Source organism: Drosophila eugracilis, unplaced genomic scaffold, assembly GCF_018153835.1.
Source record: "Drosophila eugracilis isolate 14026-0451.02 unplaced genomic scaffold, ASM1815383v1 contig_1739, whole genome shotgun sequence".
Lineage (NCBI taxonomy): Eukaryota > Metazoa > Arthropoda > Insecta > Diptera > Drosophilidae > Drosophila > Drosophila eugracilis.
In genome coordinates, this window is record NW_024572576.1 from 65,995 (window position 1) to 83,988 (window position 17,994).

General features: G+C 44.6%; 1 protein-coding gene across 1 annotated transcript; it reads right to left on the reverse strand.

The window, feature by feature from the left end:
* Positions 1-11,203: 11,203 nt before the first annotated feature.
* LOC121530512 lies at positions 11,204-12,070 on the reverse strand. Its single transcript, XM_041819670.1, has one exon. It carries the CDS (start codon positions 12,068-12,070, stop codon positions 11,204-11,206), a length of 867 nt encoding a protein of 288 aa, XP_041675604.1.
* Between the last annotated feature and the right edge of the window lie 5,924 nt (positions 12,071-17,994).

Genomic DNA, 17,994 nt, shown 5'->3' on the forward strand with positions numbered 1-17,994 from the left:
GTCATTAAATCGTCCATATAGAAATCATTAATTATAATCTCTTTAATTAATTGATCCTGACATCGATTTCCAATCTCAGCTAACACCCTGGTTGCTAGATACGGAGCTGATGCCGTACCATATGTCACTGTGGTCAGTTTATAATCTTTGATTTTGTTTTTGGGGGAATTTCTCCAAAGTATATGTAAATATTCCTGATCGTTTTCTGAAATATTAATTTGTCGGTACATTTTTTCAATGTCCGCTGAAACTACATACTGCCATTTACGCCATTTTAGAATAATATCAAAAATATCTTTTTGGACTCGAGGGCCAATCCACATAATGTCGTTAAGACTTTAATTATTAGTAGTTTTTGCAGACGCATCAAAAACTACTCTTAATTTTGTTGTTAAACTCTCATCCCTTATTACGGCTTGATGTGGCAAGTAATATTTTCCTTCTGACTTAGATTCAATCATGTGCCCTAAGTCTATATATGTATTCAGTTATAAACTTAGAATATTGTTGTTTTAGGTTTTCATTTTTACCTAATTTTTTCTCTAAATTTAGAAACCGTGCCATCGCTTGGTTTTTTGAATCCCCCAAAACTTGATCCTCTTTAAAGGGAATTGATACTTCATATCGACCTGAAAAATCTATCTTTGTTGTTTTTATGAAATTTTCTTCGCAAATCTGAAATTCAACGTCATCTTTACTTTCTTCTTCTAATTCCCAAAATCTGTCCATATCTTTGCACTCAATCATGGTTGCAACTATTGTGGTATCGCCTTTTGATTTTGTGCAGCCCGACACTATCCATCCAAATGCGGTATTTTGACCTAGGAGTCCGTCTATTTTCTTTATTCCATTTTTAAAGATGTTTTTTTTTTTATATTCGCTCCTTACAAACCATCTTATAGATCTACTGTACATTTTTTTTTTTTTTTTTTTTTTTTTTCCTGACTGGGCTGCAAGAGCTTGGACCGAAGTCGTGCGGTACGGCCGTGAAGCAATGCTTCGCACAACTCTGACGCCCTACTCCTCCCGCCCGTTACGTGCCCTCTCCAGGGCTCTCAACTCCATCATGGTCTTGGCCACATATACGGCTATGGCTTTCCACTTCGCCGGCGTCTGCAGCATTAGCGGCACCATGCTGCTGGGTGTGAAGGGCTCTTCCAGGATCTCCTCCATGGTTAGGCGATCCTCCACAAATCTCCTACATTCAAAGAGGACGTGGAGAGGGTCCTCTGTGACTCCACTGCCGCACGACGGGCAAAAGTCCTCGCTTTCGTGGCCAAAGCGCTTTAAGTAGCTTCGGAAGCACCCATGGCCGCTAAGGGCCTGCGTGAGGTAGAAGTCTACCTGGCCATGCTTCCTATCGGTCCACTTACCCACGTCCGGAATGAGCCGAAACGTCCAGCGTCCCTTGGAAGATTCCTCCCATCGCCGCTGCCAGTTTGTCAGACACTTCCCTCCTCCTGACCGACACTGAAGAAAGGCTGTCCTGAGCCATGTTGGCCAGCTCCTTCCTTTCTCGGACCAGCTCTTTGATGGGTATCAGCCCTGCGATCACTAGGGCCGCGTCGTCCGATACCGTCCTAAAGGCGCTGGATGTCCGTAACGCGCAGAGGCGGTGGTCTGCCTCGACTCCCCGCGCGTAGGACCTTACTCCCATCGCCTCTGCCCACACTGGGGCGGCGTAGAGGATTTGGGAGCTCACTACGCTAGTGATGAGCTTTCTCCTTTCCTGCCTCGGGCCTCTGATGTTGAGGAGCATCCGCGATAGGGCTCTCGTCGTCTCGCTCGCCCTCCTGTGGGCGTACTCAAGGTGCTCCCGGAACGAGAGCCTTGTGTCCAGCCAGACCCCTAGGTATTTTATGGCTCTCCTCGAGGTAACGGCCACTCCTCCTACAAGTACGGTCGCAGTCTCGACCTTCTTCCGGCTCGAAATCAGCACTGCTTCCGTCTTATGTGGGGCGAGGAGAAGGCCGGCGCTAGACATCCAAGCCTCCACTTTCACCACCGCGGAGTTGGTTAGGGTTTCCACCCCACGAACTGTCTTCGCCACCACCACAAGGGCTATATCGTCGGCGAATCCTACGATGGTTGTACCCTCCCCCATAGGTAATCGGAGGACTCCATCGTACATGGTGTTCCACAAGAGCGGCCCCAGTACAGAGCCCTGGGGCACTCCCGCGGAGATCACTCGCTCCTTCTGCCCTTCCCGCGTATCGTACAGGAGTACTCTTTCGCTCAGGTAGCTGTCCACCATCTTTAGCAGATATGCCGGGATCCTCAGCTCCTTCAGGGCTTGGAGAGTCCGCGACCAGCTCGCCGTGTTGAAGGCGTTCTTCACGTCCAGGGTGGTAACCAGGCAGTATTGCTTGGCACCCCCATTCCATCTGGTGCCTTGGATGGCGCTTGCTGCCAGGTTCTTTACCCTCATAATGGCCTCCACCGTTGACTTCCCTTTCCGGAACCCGTACTGCTCGTCTGCCAGTCCACCTTCCCTGCTTATCGCCGCCTGGAGTCTTGTGGCCAGGATCTTCTCCAGTACCTTGCCTACCGTGTCTAGAAGGCAGATCGGTCGGTAAGATGCGGCCTCTCCTGGTGGCTTACCTGGCTTCATTAGCAGAAGGAGCCTCTGCTTCTTCCACACCTTCGGGAAGGATCCTTCATACAGGCACTGGTTGTAAATGGCTGCTACCTTTTCTGGTATTTGGGCCAGAGCCACTTTTAGCGCTCGATTTGGCACCGCGTCCGGACCGGGAGCTTTCTTAGAGGCTAGGTTCCGAGCGGCCACTAGCACCTCCTCTGCTGTGACGGCTTCCACCGGCTCGTCTTCCATATCCTCAATAGCCGGGCGGATTCCCTCCGCTCTACTGCTTGGGAACAGGACGTCAATTATCGCCCTCAGTGCTACCGGGTCGGAGGGGGTTGGCTCCCCGCCTTGACCTTTTTGACACCATTCTGTACGCCTGTCCCCATGGGTCGTGATCCGCTTCATCGCATAGCTTGAGAAACAACTCTCGCTTGCTGACCCTGAATGGCTGTTTTCAGCGCTTTCCTAGCTGCCTTGAACTCAAGGTGCCTTTGCTCCTGCGCGTCGGTGCCTCGAGCTCGCTGCAGGGATCGTCTAGACCTTAGGCACTCTTTGCGGAGAGACGAGATTTGGCTTGTCCACCACGGGGCCGGCTTGTGATGCCGAGCAAAGGTCGTGCGCTCCTTCATGCTTGCCTTGCAAGCCGCATCAAGGGCCGTAGCAAGCGCCTCCGCTGATTCGTTGGCTGTCTCGTGGAGATCAAGCTCCGCCGTTCGCATATGGGTTTCCAATTGTTGGATTACTAGCGTATCCTGCCGAAACGCCTTGCCGCAGGGGGGAATGCTCGAGATCGCCTGGCTGGTTCCCAGCGAGCACAGTATGGCCTCGTGGTCACTGGCCGTGAAGATGTCGGCGATTTCCCACGTTGATGTCCGTGCCAGACTACTGCTGACGAAGGTCAGGTCGATGATGGAACCGGCGCCTGCTCTGTTGTAGGTTTCCTGGTTGCCCTCGTTGAGAAGTGCGAGGTCCAGGGGTGCTAGGATCTCCAGCAAGGCTCTACTCCTCTAGCATTCGTGGTGGTACTCCCCCACTCCTGTGCCCACGCGTTAAAATCACCTGCTATTAGCACTGGGTGCTTGCCTCTGGCATCGACCGCAAGCTCCTCTAGAGCCTTGCAGTAAGCATCGAGTGAGAGGCTTGGGGCTAGGTAGCAGCTGTACACCCATGTACCTCCCCACTGGATTCTCACGAACCCTTCGCCTCTCCTTACTTGACATGGTCCTTCCGCGGAACTGTTGCAGATCCAGATGGCCGCCTTGCCCTGATTGTTGGTCGCCCACTCTTCGCCTGGCCCGACGCTGTACGGCTCGCATTTTTAAAGATGTGTGCATATAGATCTGCTCCTATTATTAGGTCTACCCTACCTGGCTTGTTGAATTCGGGATCCGCAAGCCGGTATTTATCCCATTTAGCCGTGTCAACGTTAATCATTTGACCTGGTAGTGCCTTCATTAATTTTGGTAGGATGATCGCATCCACCGTCAAATTATTTTTATCCCTTTTTTGGGTTTTGATTTGCAACTTTACTCTATGCCTTGAAATGCATGTTTTACTTGTGGAAACTCCACTTATTTCCGTGAATTTTTTAATTCTCGGTAATTTGAGAATTTGTGAAGCTCCTCCTGAAATTATAGTACTTTGAGACCCACTGTCTATCAAAGCTCTTAATTTTTCGAAGCCACCATTGCCTGATTTTACTTCAATCAGGGCTGTAGCTAACTAACGCTTGCTCCGTTGTTCTACACGTGTTTACTTTTTTCTGGAATCTTAAAATGAAGCAACGTATGGTGAGGTTTGCTACAAGTCGCACACAGCTGCTCACTTGTGCATCTTTTAAAACTTTGATGCTTCAGACATCTTGTGCAAATATGATTTTTTTTCGCCCAGTCAGTTCTTTCTGCTGGGTTCATTCTTTTAAATTTATAGCATTGGACCAAATAATGGCCTGGTAACTTACAACACGCACAATTTTCGCTATTATTATTGGGCATTGTCATGACCACTTTCTTTACAGGTTTATCTCCCTGTGAAAATGATGATATAGAATTCAGTCTTTGTTCTAAAAATTCCATTACATCAGAAAGTGCCTGAATATCTTTTGTCTTTTTGACATGACTTTCATACAAATTTAAATATTCTTTATTAAATTTTCGCAGAATTATATGTGCGCAAAAACGGCATCGACTTCTTCGGATAAGTGTGCCTTTAATTTTATTATATATATTGACTCATTAATCGTGTCAATAAACTTTTTAATTTGCTTATCTGAATCCAAATTTAAATTTGGCATATCCATAAGCCTATTCATGTGCTCTGAGAATATTTTTCTTTTATTCTCATACCGCTTGGTCAAAAACTCCCAAGTGGCTTCGTAATTTTCTCCTGCGCCTAGCAATAAGTGAGTCACCACATTTCTGGCTTCTCCTTTTTAATGCCGACTTGAGATAATTAAATTTTAGAGAGGGGCTTAAATCCTCTCTTGTGTGGATGAGCTCTGTAAACAGCTCATAAACAGATCCCATTCTTTGGAATCACCAAAAAATGTTGGAATCTGAATTTTAGGCAGGGTTGGTAATTCCTCCGCCTTTACCACCATTGACACATCAGCCTGCGTATTAACTCTGCTGAGTCTATTGTTTATCGCAGCTAATATGTTTTGCGTATCAAACTCAATATCGCTAATCTCCTCTTCGAATACCGAACTTTCGAAACAAGCGTTTACCTGTTCTATTAAATTTTGTACTCTTCTGAACAAAAACTCAATTTTGTTCTTTCTTATTGTCAGCAAATCCTGACTGCTGTCGATGAGAGACGTCGTCTCATCCAAATAGTTTCTTAATTTGCCTACCTGAATTCGGAAAGTCTGTGCTATTCCGGAAGCGTTGGAAGTCCCTGGCAACTCAATATTTGTTTCCGCGTTTTTCGACTTGGAAACTGGGGCTGTGGGTACAATCTGTCCCTCTGGCTTATCCTTTAAAGACTCTTTATCAACTCTTAATTTGATTTGAGCCAGGACCATCATTATTACGTCATATTGTTTCGAGTTAAAGTACTCATGATCGACAACGCCGATCTTCAAGAGTAGCGTGTGATTTGCTATGAAGAGTTTCTGAAGCTCTTCTACCCTTACTCTGTCTTGTTCGGTTAACCCTATTTTAGCTTCTACCTGCCTAATTTCCAAAATTATTCCGGACTGCGCCTTTAGCAATTCTAAAGTTTTGTTGGACATCATTTTTGTATAAATATTTTTAAAACTTAGGTATAAGTATTTTTGTTAAATATATTTATATAGGTAGGTATTTTTTTTTTTTGTTAGCTTATCTGGATTTTTTGATGACGATGACGCTGCTGCTGCTGTTGAGATTTCTTTGCTGCCGTGCTGTCTTCCTTCCTTCTGGTATAGGTGTCGGCTTTTAAAGATGATTTGTATATATTTATATTTTTATTTATATATATATATATTTTTTTTTATTTTTCACTTTTTTTTTTGTTGAACTTATTTTCGTTCACTTTAACAGGCTCCTTGCCTTGTTATTCAAAAAAATGTTTTTTTTTTCACTAATTGTCCAGTCTGACTTTTCTGTCACTTCGATTTATTTTATTATTTTCCACAGGCTCCTTGCCTTGTTCTTTTTCACTTTTTTATTTAATTGGCACTTAATACCCGTCGCGTTTAAATATATATTTTTTCTTTTTATTATATTCACGCACTTTATGCTGATGTTTATGGCCTCAAGCACGCCTTACGAATTTTTCGATTTAAAAAAAAAATTTTTAAGCTAAGTTTTTTCTAACTACAAGGTGCTTTTTTATTAAAACACAAAAGATTCTTTTGTATCTTTTTGTTTATATATTTATTTTCTGTTCCTTACCACGGGTGGGGGGACACAAGAGATATTTATTTTTAGCAGCCTTAATATATTTTTTAAGGCGCTGGCTTAAAAAACTCTGAACCTCTTACCACAGGGGGGAAAGTTGCAGAGCGGTCGAAGGACCAAAATGTCGAGAGAGGCTGTAAATAAAACGAGCGTCTGACGTTGTTGAGTTGATATTTCAAACTAAATTTTATTCGTTCAAATCCTATCTTAAATAGCTAACATGAGAATGTACATTATTGATCTTAGTTCTAGACCCACGCATCGGACAGTTCGCAATCGTGGGTAATACTCTAAGTGCGATAAGGGAGCACACATTTACTCCGATAGCACATATGGTATCTTAAACAAACCCAGACCGCTCGCAGGAGGTCATATTTCGGGTTGCTTGTATTTAGGTAGGCCCAAGTGGCGGATGTACTTATAGATAGACAAATGCAGTACATAGCTGCAAAGATTTAGTACCTAACATATGCATCTTATCTATGTATATACTTTTTCGTGTGTTCTTTCTGAACATCAGTTTTACATTTAGCTGACTTGATTTAAAAATGTTAAATACTTGTATGCACGGATACAATCCGAATTCAATCGTTGTTCTCCGACGATCGTAAATAGGGAGAATAACTATGATAATCTTTCTTTATTATTGAATTATCGATAGTAGGTTTCTCGAGCGCATTAATTATATGTGTCATTTTTGTTTTTTTAATTTGAAACCTAAACTCAATTAAAAATTTTTATTGCAATCTGTTAATGAGATTTGTTGTCGTTGCCGTAGTTGTTGTTATTGTTGGCGAGTGACCGATCTCTAACGTTGGTAATACGAGTGAGGAGCTGCTATTGTTGTTGTTGTTACGTTATATTGCATTGCACGCAAATCCTATTGATTTTTGTTATATCAATTGCCTTATCAGAAGTATGTTTTATATAAGGTTCTAATATCTTCGAAGTGAATCCCAATAATGATCCGATTGATTTATTCTTATTGAAATATATTGGATCAGGTGAAGTGAAAATTTCCGATTGCAAAGTATTACAGTTTGGACTTAGTTCACTAATATCACTGATTTCATATGAACCCACAGGGATTTCTATGTTTCCAACAAGAATATCCATGTTTTCCAATATGAAATAAATAATTTTATCAATCAACATTTGTAGTTTAACAGTATGTGACTAGACTTATCAATCCACACTGATAATTCTGATTAAGCAGTAGGCAGTTTTAACAGTTTACTGTTAAAATACAAGCTGTTAAAGTCAGCTGTTCCAATCGAACACCACGCGCTGTTAAAAATGTTTATTTTGTGGTGCAACTTCAAATTGGTAATCTCTTAGAAAAAATCATTAAATAATCTAATTCAAATTGAATATTGATTCTTCAAGTTAATACTATTTTCTTATACTAATACGTTGTGTGTTTCGTTCGTATTTGTTTAGCAAGCGGTGTCCCCTTGTCACTTTTGGAAAGAAATTTGATCTTTGCAAAGGGTTTTAAAACAAGTTTCAAGGAGTACCAGTGAGTGTCCATAACCATGTTGTAGATTTGTCAATTCTGAATTCAGAATATATAAGCTTATTTGCGTTTTTTTGCGAATATTTGCGTAATTTAAATTTTTAGGAAGCAACCTCTTGTTCAGCAATGCTGAAGTTTGGCGTAAGCCAGGGAGTAGAAGTAGAAGTCATGCAGCTGTTGGCTTGTGAAATTTAGTCTGCAAATGGTATCGACGCATTTGAAATAATTCATCCTGTGTTCCAAAATTGGGGCCTCTAACTTGAAAATTGCGCTAAATATTAAATTTTTGTGGACAGAGGGAGGTCGTTGCCACGCCCACTTTTCAAAAATAGTAAAAAATCTTGTTAGTTTTAAAAATATTAATATTGGCCACAAAAACTGGTAAAATTCCACATAGTGCAGTGGCTACAGTTTTCTTGTCAACTTTTTATGCATTTGCTTTTCAGCTGATTGTGGGCTTATTTTCTTTTTATTTGCACGTACCGAACGTACCTGTTTGTATTAGTGGTTCATAGTCAGTAAGAGCTGACGAAACAGAAACTGCAGTTGATGTGGTTGTTGTCGTCGTTTGTGTCGAAGTCGCCGTTTTAAACGAAGGCATTGTGCTGGTCGTTGTTGTAATAAGCAGATCATTGGTTATGTTGGATGGGTCGAGGTACGGACATTGGGCACTCCTCGGCTGTCTTTGTGATGTACCGCTTGCACATAATAAGCCGGGAGAGAGCGAGCGTGCTCTCTCCGTATTCGCTTGCAGTGTTGCAGCTGTTGTTGGTTCTGTTAATTCTTTCGCTCTTATGGAGAAGTAAGCGGTATTTCTGATTGACGAGAGCCGACGTTCGTCTTGTTGTTGCTGCCGAGACTTGCTCATTATGGTTTTTCGAGAGAGAGATTTGTAACAAATTTTATTATCACTTATATATGTATTTAGAACACTTTATATTGGACATTACCAATGCACATAAGCACAAGTACACATGCGTACACTCTGAGCGTCTTTTCTCGAAATAGAAGTCGGCTTTTACGGTGTGTCTTAATTACACGACGGCGGGATATAAAAACACGTTTGTTGTCATTCACTTTCACTGCGTTTTTAAACTATAAACTATAAATATTTAAGTACATATATATTTCGTTTTTGATAGACTTGAGAACGAAAACATACATACATATGCAATAATTGGTGGTGGTAATAAACAATGTGGACGGCAATAATGAACAAAAAAAAAAAATTATTCGCAAGCATTGTGAGTCAAACGAGACGAATTTTAAAACAAAGCAACCACAGAGTATCGATGAAGCTATTAAGATATCACAACAATCAATTTCACCAAATTTTCATCGAAATCAAGAACGACGACTACGACGATGAGGACTAGCGAGCAATACCTTCTGTTCGTTCAGGGATAGGTTTCGGCCAGTGTAGAGAGGAGAGCGGGACACAATAAGGCTTTTCGCTTAGGCGAATTCGGCCGCAACTCTCCCTCTCTCGACATTGTCTTTATCTCTGTCCAATTTTATTTGAATAAATCAGTTGAAATCAGAACTCCCTTTCGTTCGCACGTACTGCGTACGTTTCGTCGAGTTGAAATCAGAACTCCCTTTCGTTCGCAAACACTGTGCCCTTTCGCTAAGTCATAGAATTACCAAACCCTGCATTTCACAAGTTTCGAATTAAATACGAAATCTTATTTAAATTATTCACCGTCAATATTCCATGGGTGATACCATTACAAAAAATTGGTGGGTTCTTACCGTTGCTAAAGCCATAAAATAAAAATGGTTAAGAGCAATTAGCTGAAGCGACACGACATAATCGATATATGGAATCAATTGCAATGGGAAAGGGTCTTTTGCTAAAGCCCTATGGACTAGTTTATAAACCATATTCAGCATCATCAACAAACTAATATATATGTAATATATATATATATATTGATTTAATTGATTTTGTTAAACAGCATTTTAGACACTTTCGTGGTGTTTTTATGCGTGATCGTCTTCCCAAAGAGCCATGGATCAATTAATGTGGGATAATAAATTTAGACAACGATTGCGGTAGTGGTACGCATTGGGAATACTATGATACTATGATCGTTTTCATGATTTGCAGCCACCGATTGAAATTGTTAATTATTTAAAACCACCCATTGATCAAAAATTCAATACATACAACTGTGGACATTTATGTTTAAAATGTTTATTTCGGAAAAATAATAAAATATAATATACAATTTTTTTGGTTTTTATTTTAGTTTATGTCCTTTTGACCCCATGCAAGAGCGTCTATATTATTCTCATTTACATAGCGATTATCATCTAAAAAGCTTAGGGTGAGATTTGTATATTCTTGCGTATAAATTTGATGTAAGTTTGATTGTTCCAACTTGTTTAATTTTTTTATTTTCGTTTTCGTTGTTTCAGAATTATTTGTATTAGGAATTTTTACCGAATAGATTGCACTGAGTCCAATAAATTCTTTTATTATATTTCCCTGGCATTCATCTTTCATCATACCTATTTTTTTTTTGTTTATCAATGGTAAATTAAAAACATTATCTTCAACATATTCTGATGTATCGAAATGTTGATCAATTTCAAAATGAATGTCATCATAAAAAGATATAGTCTTAATATCATAGATATAAGAATCTGTATCCATATACATTAATTTAATATTTTCTTGTTATTTAGGTTTTATATAGTCACTGTGAACATTATACATTTTATATCAGCCAATCAGATTGATTAAATTGTAATATTCGATGAATTTTCCTTAAAATCATACCATTTGTAAACGGCTCCCCCCACGAGTAGGTCCAAAGAAAGGTGAACTTCAAATTCCTATGGCTATGGCGTACGGAACGTTTTATTCTGTAAATTCATTAAATTAGTTTACAATTCAAATATAGCTCTTCTTCTTCCCGCAGTGTGCCCTCCTACTATTCACAAGACAGTGAAACGGCACTTTTCGGCGGCATTCACATAACCGCGATTAATAAGCCCGTACTTCAATGGGCCAAAAATCGGATAACTTAAAAAACACTTCATTTCCTATTAATACTGACTTGACTATCGATAACAATGTTTTGACCGTCGACATCCCCGACCCCGTGAAGACCCGCTTCACTCAAATCTAAAACTGCAAGTTTAGAGGCGGGCCGCAACATTGTCCAAGATAGTCCATTATCATTTACGCGCATAGTGGCGCGTCTGACGACTCCATCAGCTCTGTATACCTCCTCCACGATGCCCTTGCGCCACTCTCGTTTGGGCAAGGCAGGATCGCAGACGAAGACCATATCGCCCTGGCGGATGGGCTCCGTTCTCCGGCACCACTTCTCGCGGCGCACAAGCGTAGGCAGGTACTCCATGACCCACCTCCTCCAGAAGCGGTCCCGCAGCAAGCGGGCAACCCTCCACTGCGGCAAGTGGGTGAGCGGACGCGACTATGTTTTCCGCCTCTATTAGGAGACTCTCCAAAACATGGTCCCTCGGCGCGACTTCCTTCAGGGTATGGCGCAGCACTCGCTTGAAGCACTGCACCATCCGCTCCCATACTCCGCCCTCAGACGGGTTGGATGGGCAATTAAAGACCCATTCAATGCTCCTGCTGGATAACTCACTCTGTATCCTTTCCGTCTCGAACACGTCTCCAAATCGCCTGGCCTCCCTGTCAGCTCCCACGAAGTTCTTGCCGTTTTCACTCCGCAGTTTACGTACTGGTCCTCTACGGCAGACGAAGTTCCTGATCGCTATTGTACAGGAATCCGTTGACAGGTCATGCGCCAGCTCCAGATGAATCGCCCTTGACGTCAAGCATGTGAACAAGGCGAACCAACGCTTCTCTCTATGACGAGCAACAGTCACCAGCAGTGGCCCAAAGTAGTCTAGTCCTGTGTACTTGAATGGCCATCCTCCAGCTTCCAAGCGATCCTCTGGAAGGGGTGCCATTATCGGCGACATCGGCCGCGTCCGTTGTAGCTTGCATTCGTTGCACGACGAGATTACCTCCTTCAGCTCTCGTCTTATCTTCGTGACTTCGTAGACCTCGTAGTTAATTTCTTCCGATTTCTCTTTAAGTACCGTCATAATTTCTATGCCAGGTATTAACATTAATAATTGAGCCTTTTCTTTATTAGATAGGCCAATAAAAGGGGAGAAATCTAGATCATATGTCCTCATATATATACTTTCGAAATTACATATATACGTGGGACTATATGATACCATGAAATTAACTCTTTCTGCTAGGTCTGGTTCTTTTACCAAGACTTTTTTTTTAATTCCTCTTTGTTATTTTACTCATAATATCTTGTCAATGTATATTATTATGTGATATTATTTTTTTTTTTATTCTGATCTTATATCTTTTTTTTATTCTGATCTTACATCTTATATATATATGTATAATTTCTTTTTTTATTTACGATTTTCTTTATATCTTTTTTTATTCTTAATTACATTTTATTGTATTTAGCTTTATTTACAGCTATTGTTTGTGCCTTGCTTTTTTTTTAAATTCTGTCCAAGTCGTTTGCTTGGCTCGCATATCTTTTCCTTAAACATTTATTATGCAGCTTATACAATTTATAAAAGCAATTGGCACACATTATTATGACAATTATTAATAACATGATATTGACGAATTCCAAAGCGATATTATTTGGTTCGACTTTATTTATTACGTTAGCAGTGGAATCCACTGTCTTAACGTCTACTAACCCCATATTAGTTGGATTATTAATTTCTTTTAATTCAACTATGTTTTTATATGGGTATTCTTCTGGGTATTTGCTTATTTTATTTGTCTCTATAGACATTAATTTTTCTTAAGAATTTTTGTCTTTAATAAAAATTCTGTTTCTGCATGTTATATCGGTTTACAAATTTGAGAGTTGATTCTCTCTTTTCCTACCTAGTGTTTCCGAATGGCTTTGCAGGCCAAACGTCTTGCTGGTCGACTTAATTGTCGTCAGGCATTACAAATATATATATATATAATAATTTTAAAATTAATGTTGCGCACTCTTTAGTGCTGTCGGTCAGTTCACCCTTGATGTTTCCAATCGTTGGTACAAGGGGCGGCCTGCCTCTCGGACTTCTTCTTGATCCCTTTCGTTGGTACAAGGGGCGGTCTGCCTCTCGTACTTTCTTCTTGTTCCAATCGTTGGTACAAGGGGCGGTCTGCCTCTCGTACTTTCTTCTTGTTCCAGTCGTTGTCACAAGGGGCGGTCTGCCTCTCGTGATTGATTGATTATTGTTGATTTCTTTTGCGACATCTATTCCTTTGCCTGGCATGTGCCCAAGCAATGCGGGCTGTAGAGCGGTCCTTCGCAGTCCGGTGGATATTCGGGTTTCCTTTTTGGTATCTCTTTTGGCTGTGGCCGATGTGTATTCTTGTTAATTTGGATGTTTGTATTTACTGAGGGACATGGGTTGCTCTTCACCTTTAACAGTGACTCTAAATGTTCGAGTTCACTTGTTAGTTTCACTGCAGTGTCCCAGGGTGGTGGGACTTCGGACTACCATGGTTGCCTGATGCCGCGCTAGTTGTTATATCAGGTCACAGATATCCAATCGTTGTATCTTGTAGTTGGTGTATTTCACTTGTTATTAAAAACGCATGCACGTCAGTGCAGTCTTAGTTCAGTTTTGATGCTTCATTTGGGCGCGGTAGTGTCTTACTACCATCTCCGTAAGACTGTGCCTGTGTCACTGTATCACAGGCCTCCTCGCACTGTACGGCATGGACAGCGCGGCATCGACTCAGCCATAAACTCGCAGAACTCCATATTTGTCCACGTAAGGCGCCAGACTTCGAATCTTCGATGACAAATTCATTTGATGCTACCAATGCGAACTCACCGGGCATCTCCTCTTCATCAGGTGCATCTGGAACATGCTCGGTTCCCTCCTCAGGCGTTGGCCAGCCGCTTGCTGGGATTTCGGGCTAAGGTCCGCCTTGCTCTGCGACCGCGTCGCATCATCCGCTGCGTTGTCAGCTGTAGGTACCCATCTCCACTGGGAAACCTTCGACGACTCCAAAATCTCCGCCACTCGGTTGCTAACAAACTGCTTATCCATTTCAGCACCGTTTTTGAATCCGTCCATAAAACCGTCTCGCTGATGTCCACACTGTGTTCTTCCTCATCACTCTGGTTCCAAGGACCGCTGCCTGCAGCTCCAGCCGTGGGATGGACATCGTTCTCATCGGCGCACACTTCGTCTTTGCGCACACGAAGCTAGTCAGCACGTTGCCATTCTTATACGTGACCCTCCAATAGGCCACCGCCACGAATGCAGATTGACTTGCGTCCACGAAAACGTGTAGCTCGATGATCCAAACTGCTCCACGCCCAAAATAGTGGCGAGGACATCGGAACTGTCCCACGGCGTCCATCTCTCTGCGCTAGGCAGCAAAGGCTCTGCCTATCTCCTCCGGCATCGGTTCGTCTGCCTCCAGATCTCCCGCAGCAACAACTTCGCTGTAATCATCAGGCAGCACAGGAACCCCAATGGGTCGAACATTGACATCAGCAGGCTCAAAAACTCCCTCTTTGTTGGGACTCGCTCTCCACTTAGGACGCTTTTTGGCACTCGATGATACTCCACGTTGAATCTGATGTCATCCGTTGCTACCTGCCAACGCATTCCAAGGATTTTCTGCTCAGACTCACCCCATCAGACGCTCTTGACTTGTCCAGGTGGTCCCAACGCCGCTTCCACGATGGGTGAGCTGGATGAGAACTGGCATAGCTCGAATCCAGCCTCCGCGTGTATCTCCTTCACTCGGGTAGATACCTCAATAGCTTCGCTCTCCGTATCGAAACTATCCACGTAGTCATCGACGTAATGGTGGTCGATGATGGCCTTGACTGCCCTCGGATCTAAATCCCGAAACTTCATGGCATTCACCGTCTTGACGTCATTACGTTCATTTCGTATATATCCGGCTCTCGATCGTCGTTGCCATCTCTCCAAAGGAACCGTTGGGAACATCGATCCTCGGGTCGGATCAGCACTTGGTGGAACATCTCCTTGATGTCCCCGCAGACTCCGACTGCTCCTTCTCTGAAGTGGAAGAGCACAGCTGGCAAGGGCTTGTAGTGCTGTGGCCCCTTGTTCAGCGCCGAATTGAGTGAGGTTCCTCCAACCTTGGCTGCAGCATCGAACACAAGCCGGACCTTACCGGGCTTGTTTGGGTTTTTCACACCAAAATGTGGCAAATACCACAGCTTGTCGTTCTTCACCGCGACCTCATCTGGCTGCTGCTTCCTTGCATATCCTTTGGAAACCTTGATGACCGTCGTATTCCAGAGCCAACTGCCCGTTGCGCTTCAACTTCTTCTCGACGTTGATCAGCCGTCAGTGCGCCATCTCGTAGCTCCGTGGCAGCACAGCGTTGTCGTCCTTCCAGAGCAATCCCGTCTGGTAGCGACGCCCCACTTTCACCGTGGTGTCCTCGAAGATCCTTTGGGCCCGCGCGTCGTCGCTGGCTGCGACCGGTGGCGCGAGCTTTACACCAAAGCTTTCCATGTCGATGTAGTCCTCCACCATCTTTTCCATCGTGTCGTCCATTGACACGGCTAGAAGGCAGGACCTATCCGGAACAAAAGTCGGCATCCTTCGACGTCAATACTTAAATTCGTCTGCACGGGCGCCTCCGCTGGCCCTTCTCCCCAGGTTGTCTCTGAGAACAGCCGGCTCCTGGCTCCTCTCGTGGTCCCTGTAACCACCTCGTGGCGAAGACCTCCTTTCCGGGCTGACATCTGGTTTCCTCCGTTGTGGCGCCTGAAGCCACCTCGCTGTTCCGGCCTTCTTCGCCCTTCGTCCTCTGCATGTAGCAGACGGTGATGCAATCTGCGGCATCCGTTAATCTCGCATGATCTGGTCGTATGCCCACTCCGTAAGCATGTGAAGCAGAGCCGATGCCTCTTCACCATGCTCCACCTGCCCGGTGGCGAAGCTCCGATGAACTCCCTGCAGTTCGTCGTAGCATGTTGCCCTCCACAAATTGGACAACCTCTATGCCGGTCATCCCGCTGCTCGTATCCGTCCTGGTCGACGCTCGCGTGTAGAACTCGACGCCTCGGCTCCTTTTCCTCGACGTCCAAAATCGTACACATGATGTTTGCGTACTCCTGTAGCCACACGCTGAAGTGCGCTACAGTGGGAAAGGGCTCGATCGATGCAGCGTGCCTGGCCCAATCCATTCGTTTGCTGGTGGGAAGCTTTGCCACAAGCTCCTTCATGAGGGTGGGGTTTTCCAGATGTTGCTTCGCCTTCGCCGACTGCAAGAAGGCCGTGAGGTTACTCACTCTAGTTGCGAAGGGAACGATCCTCCGTTCTCCTCCGTAATCGGCGGCACCTCTCGCACGCTATTCAGCTGGCTTCGTATAAGCTGCTCCGGTCGGCCAAACCTAAAGCGCAACTGCTTCATCACGGCTCTGACGTTCGCAGGGTGAATCAGCAGCGACTTCACTGTCTCGCGTGCTTCATCTTTTAGCGCCTCCAACAGCCTCTGGTTGTTCTCCAGGTCCGTGCAGTTGTACGCTTGGGTCGTCTCCACAAATGCACAATTAAAGATGGGCCAATCCTCGGGCTGCCCTCCAAATATAGGCAAGTCCGGGAGCCTCCTTGGCCCAATCGCTCCTTGGGTTCCAATCGGTGTCATCGAGGCGTAGGATCCCACGAATGGCGATGCAGTTGCCACGTTGTGGATGCTCCCGCCCGGTAGCTCGAATCCATGCGCTGTCTGCTCAGCACTTGTAGCACACAGTGGGTTGCTAGTCGTTAGTAACGGTGGTCCATTCCAAGATCGCGGCAGCGTGTAGGTCCCACTGGTCGCACCGAAACTGCTATTTGGGACCGGCCCGACCCCGTTAGTTTGGGCCTCACCGTTAGATGTGGCGGTTAATGTGGTGGCCAATGGCGTTCCGCTCCACGATGGCGGCCGGTCCGACGCTCCACTGTTGGCGCCATTTGCGCTTGGGCCAACTGCGATTGGCGCGCAATTGGCGGTGCTCGTTGTGTTCATGGCTCTAACCTGCTTCAGCTCATTCTCCAAGGCCGTGACCCTATCCAAAAGGTACGCCGTGGGTGGCTGGCTCACCTCCGGCTCTGAGCTCGCAGCTGCTGTTACAGTACTCCTTGGTTGGGACGCTACTGTAGTCGCTGTAGTGGCTGGGCGAGAAATGGCCGCCGCCGTGGTTATGTTAACCCCTGGCCGGTTTTCTGCTGCACTACTCGCTGGCTGCTGCGTTGTTGTAGGGGTGGCTTCCCCTCCGTTCAGCCGGGAACTCCTCCTGGGGGAATGCTGCATCTCCAAATAAATATGGTCCAAATATGGCGCTGACCTAGCGCTCCAAAATGGCGGACCTGTGCCGTCTGGCTGCTGCCGCTGATGCTCGGCGCTCCTTGCGCCTCCTGACCGCTGGTGCTAGGCGCTCCTTGCGCTTCCTAACCTGACGCTGGCTGCGTCTCCTGAACTGACGCCGGCTGCGTCTCCGTGTCGCTGGCTGCGACTCCGTCCGTACTCAGTGTTTGGCGCTCCTTGCGCCGTCTATGTCGCTGGCTGCGACTCCTCTGCTGGTACGGGAAATACGCTCCGTGCGCTCTTGGCAACTCTCTAGCTGGTTGTCAAGCCGTCCTCCAACGCAAGTTGCCCTTGCAGTCTCCCTAGGACTGCGAATAAAAGATATCGTCTTGTGAAGTGCGGAGTTGCCTTAAACGGCTCCCCCCACGCGTAGGTCCAAAAAAAGGTAAACTTCAAAGGCCTATGGCTATGGCGTACGGAACGTTTTATTCTGTAAATTCATTAAATTAGACAGTGAAAAGGCACTTTTCGGCGGCATTCACATAACCGCGATTAATAAGCCCGTACTTCAATGAGCCAAAAATCGGATAACTTTAAAAATACTTAATTTCCTATTAATACTGACTTAACTATCGATAACAATGTTTTGACCGTCGACAGTAAGACACTGTTGTAAATTTCTATAGTGAATTATAAA

Excerpts from the sequence above, each read along its gene's own strand:
- LOC121530512 (XM_041819670.1), bottom strand. The coding sequence starts at position 12,070 with ATGACGGTACTTAAAGAGAAATCGGAAGAAATTAACTACGAGGTCTAC.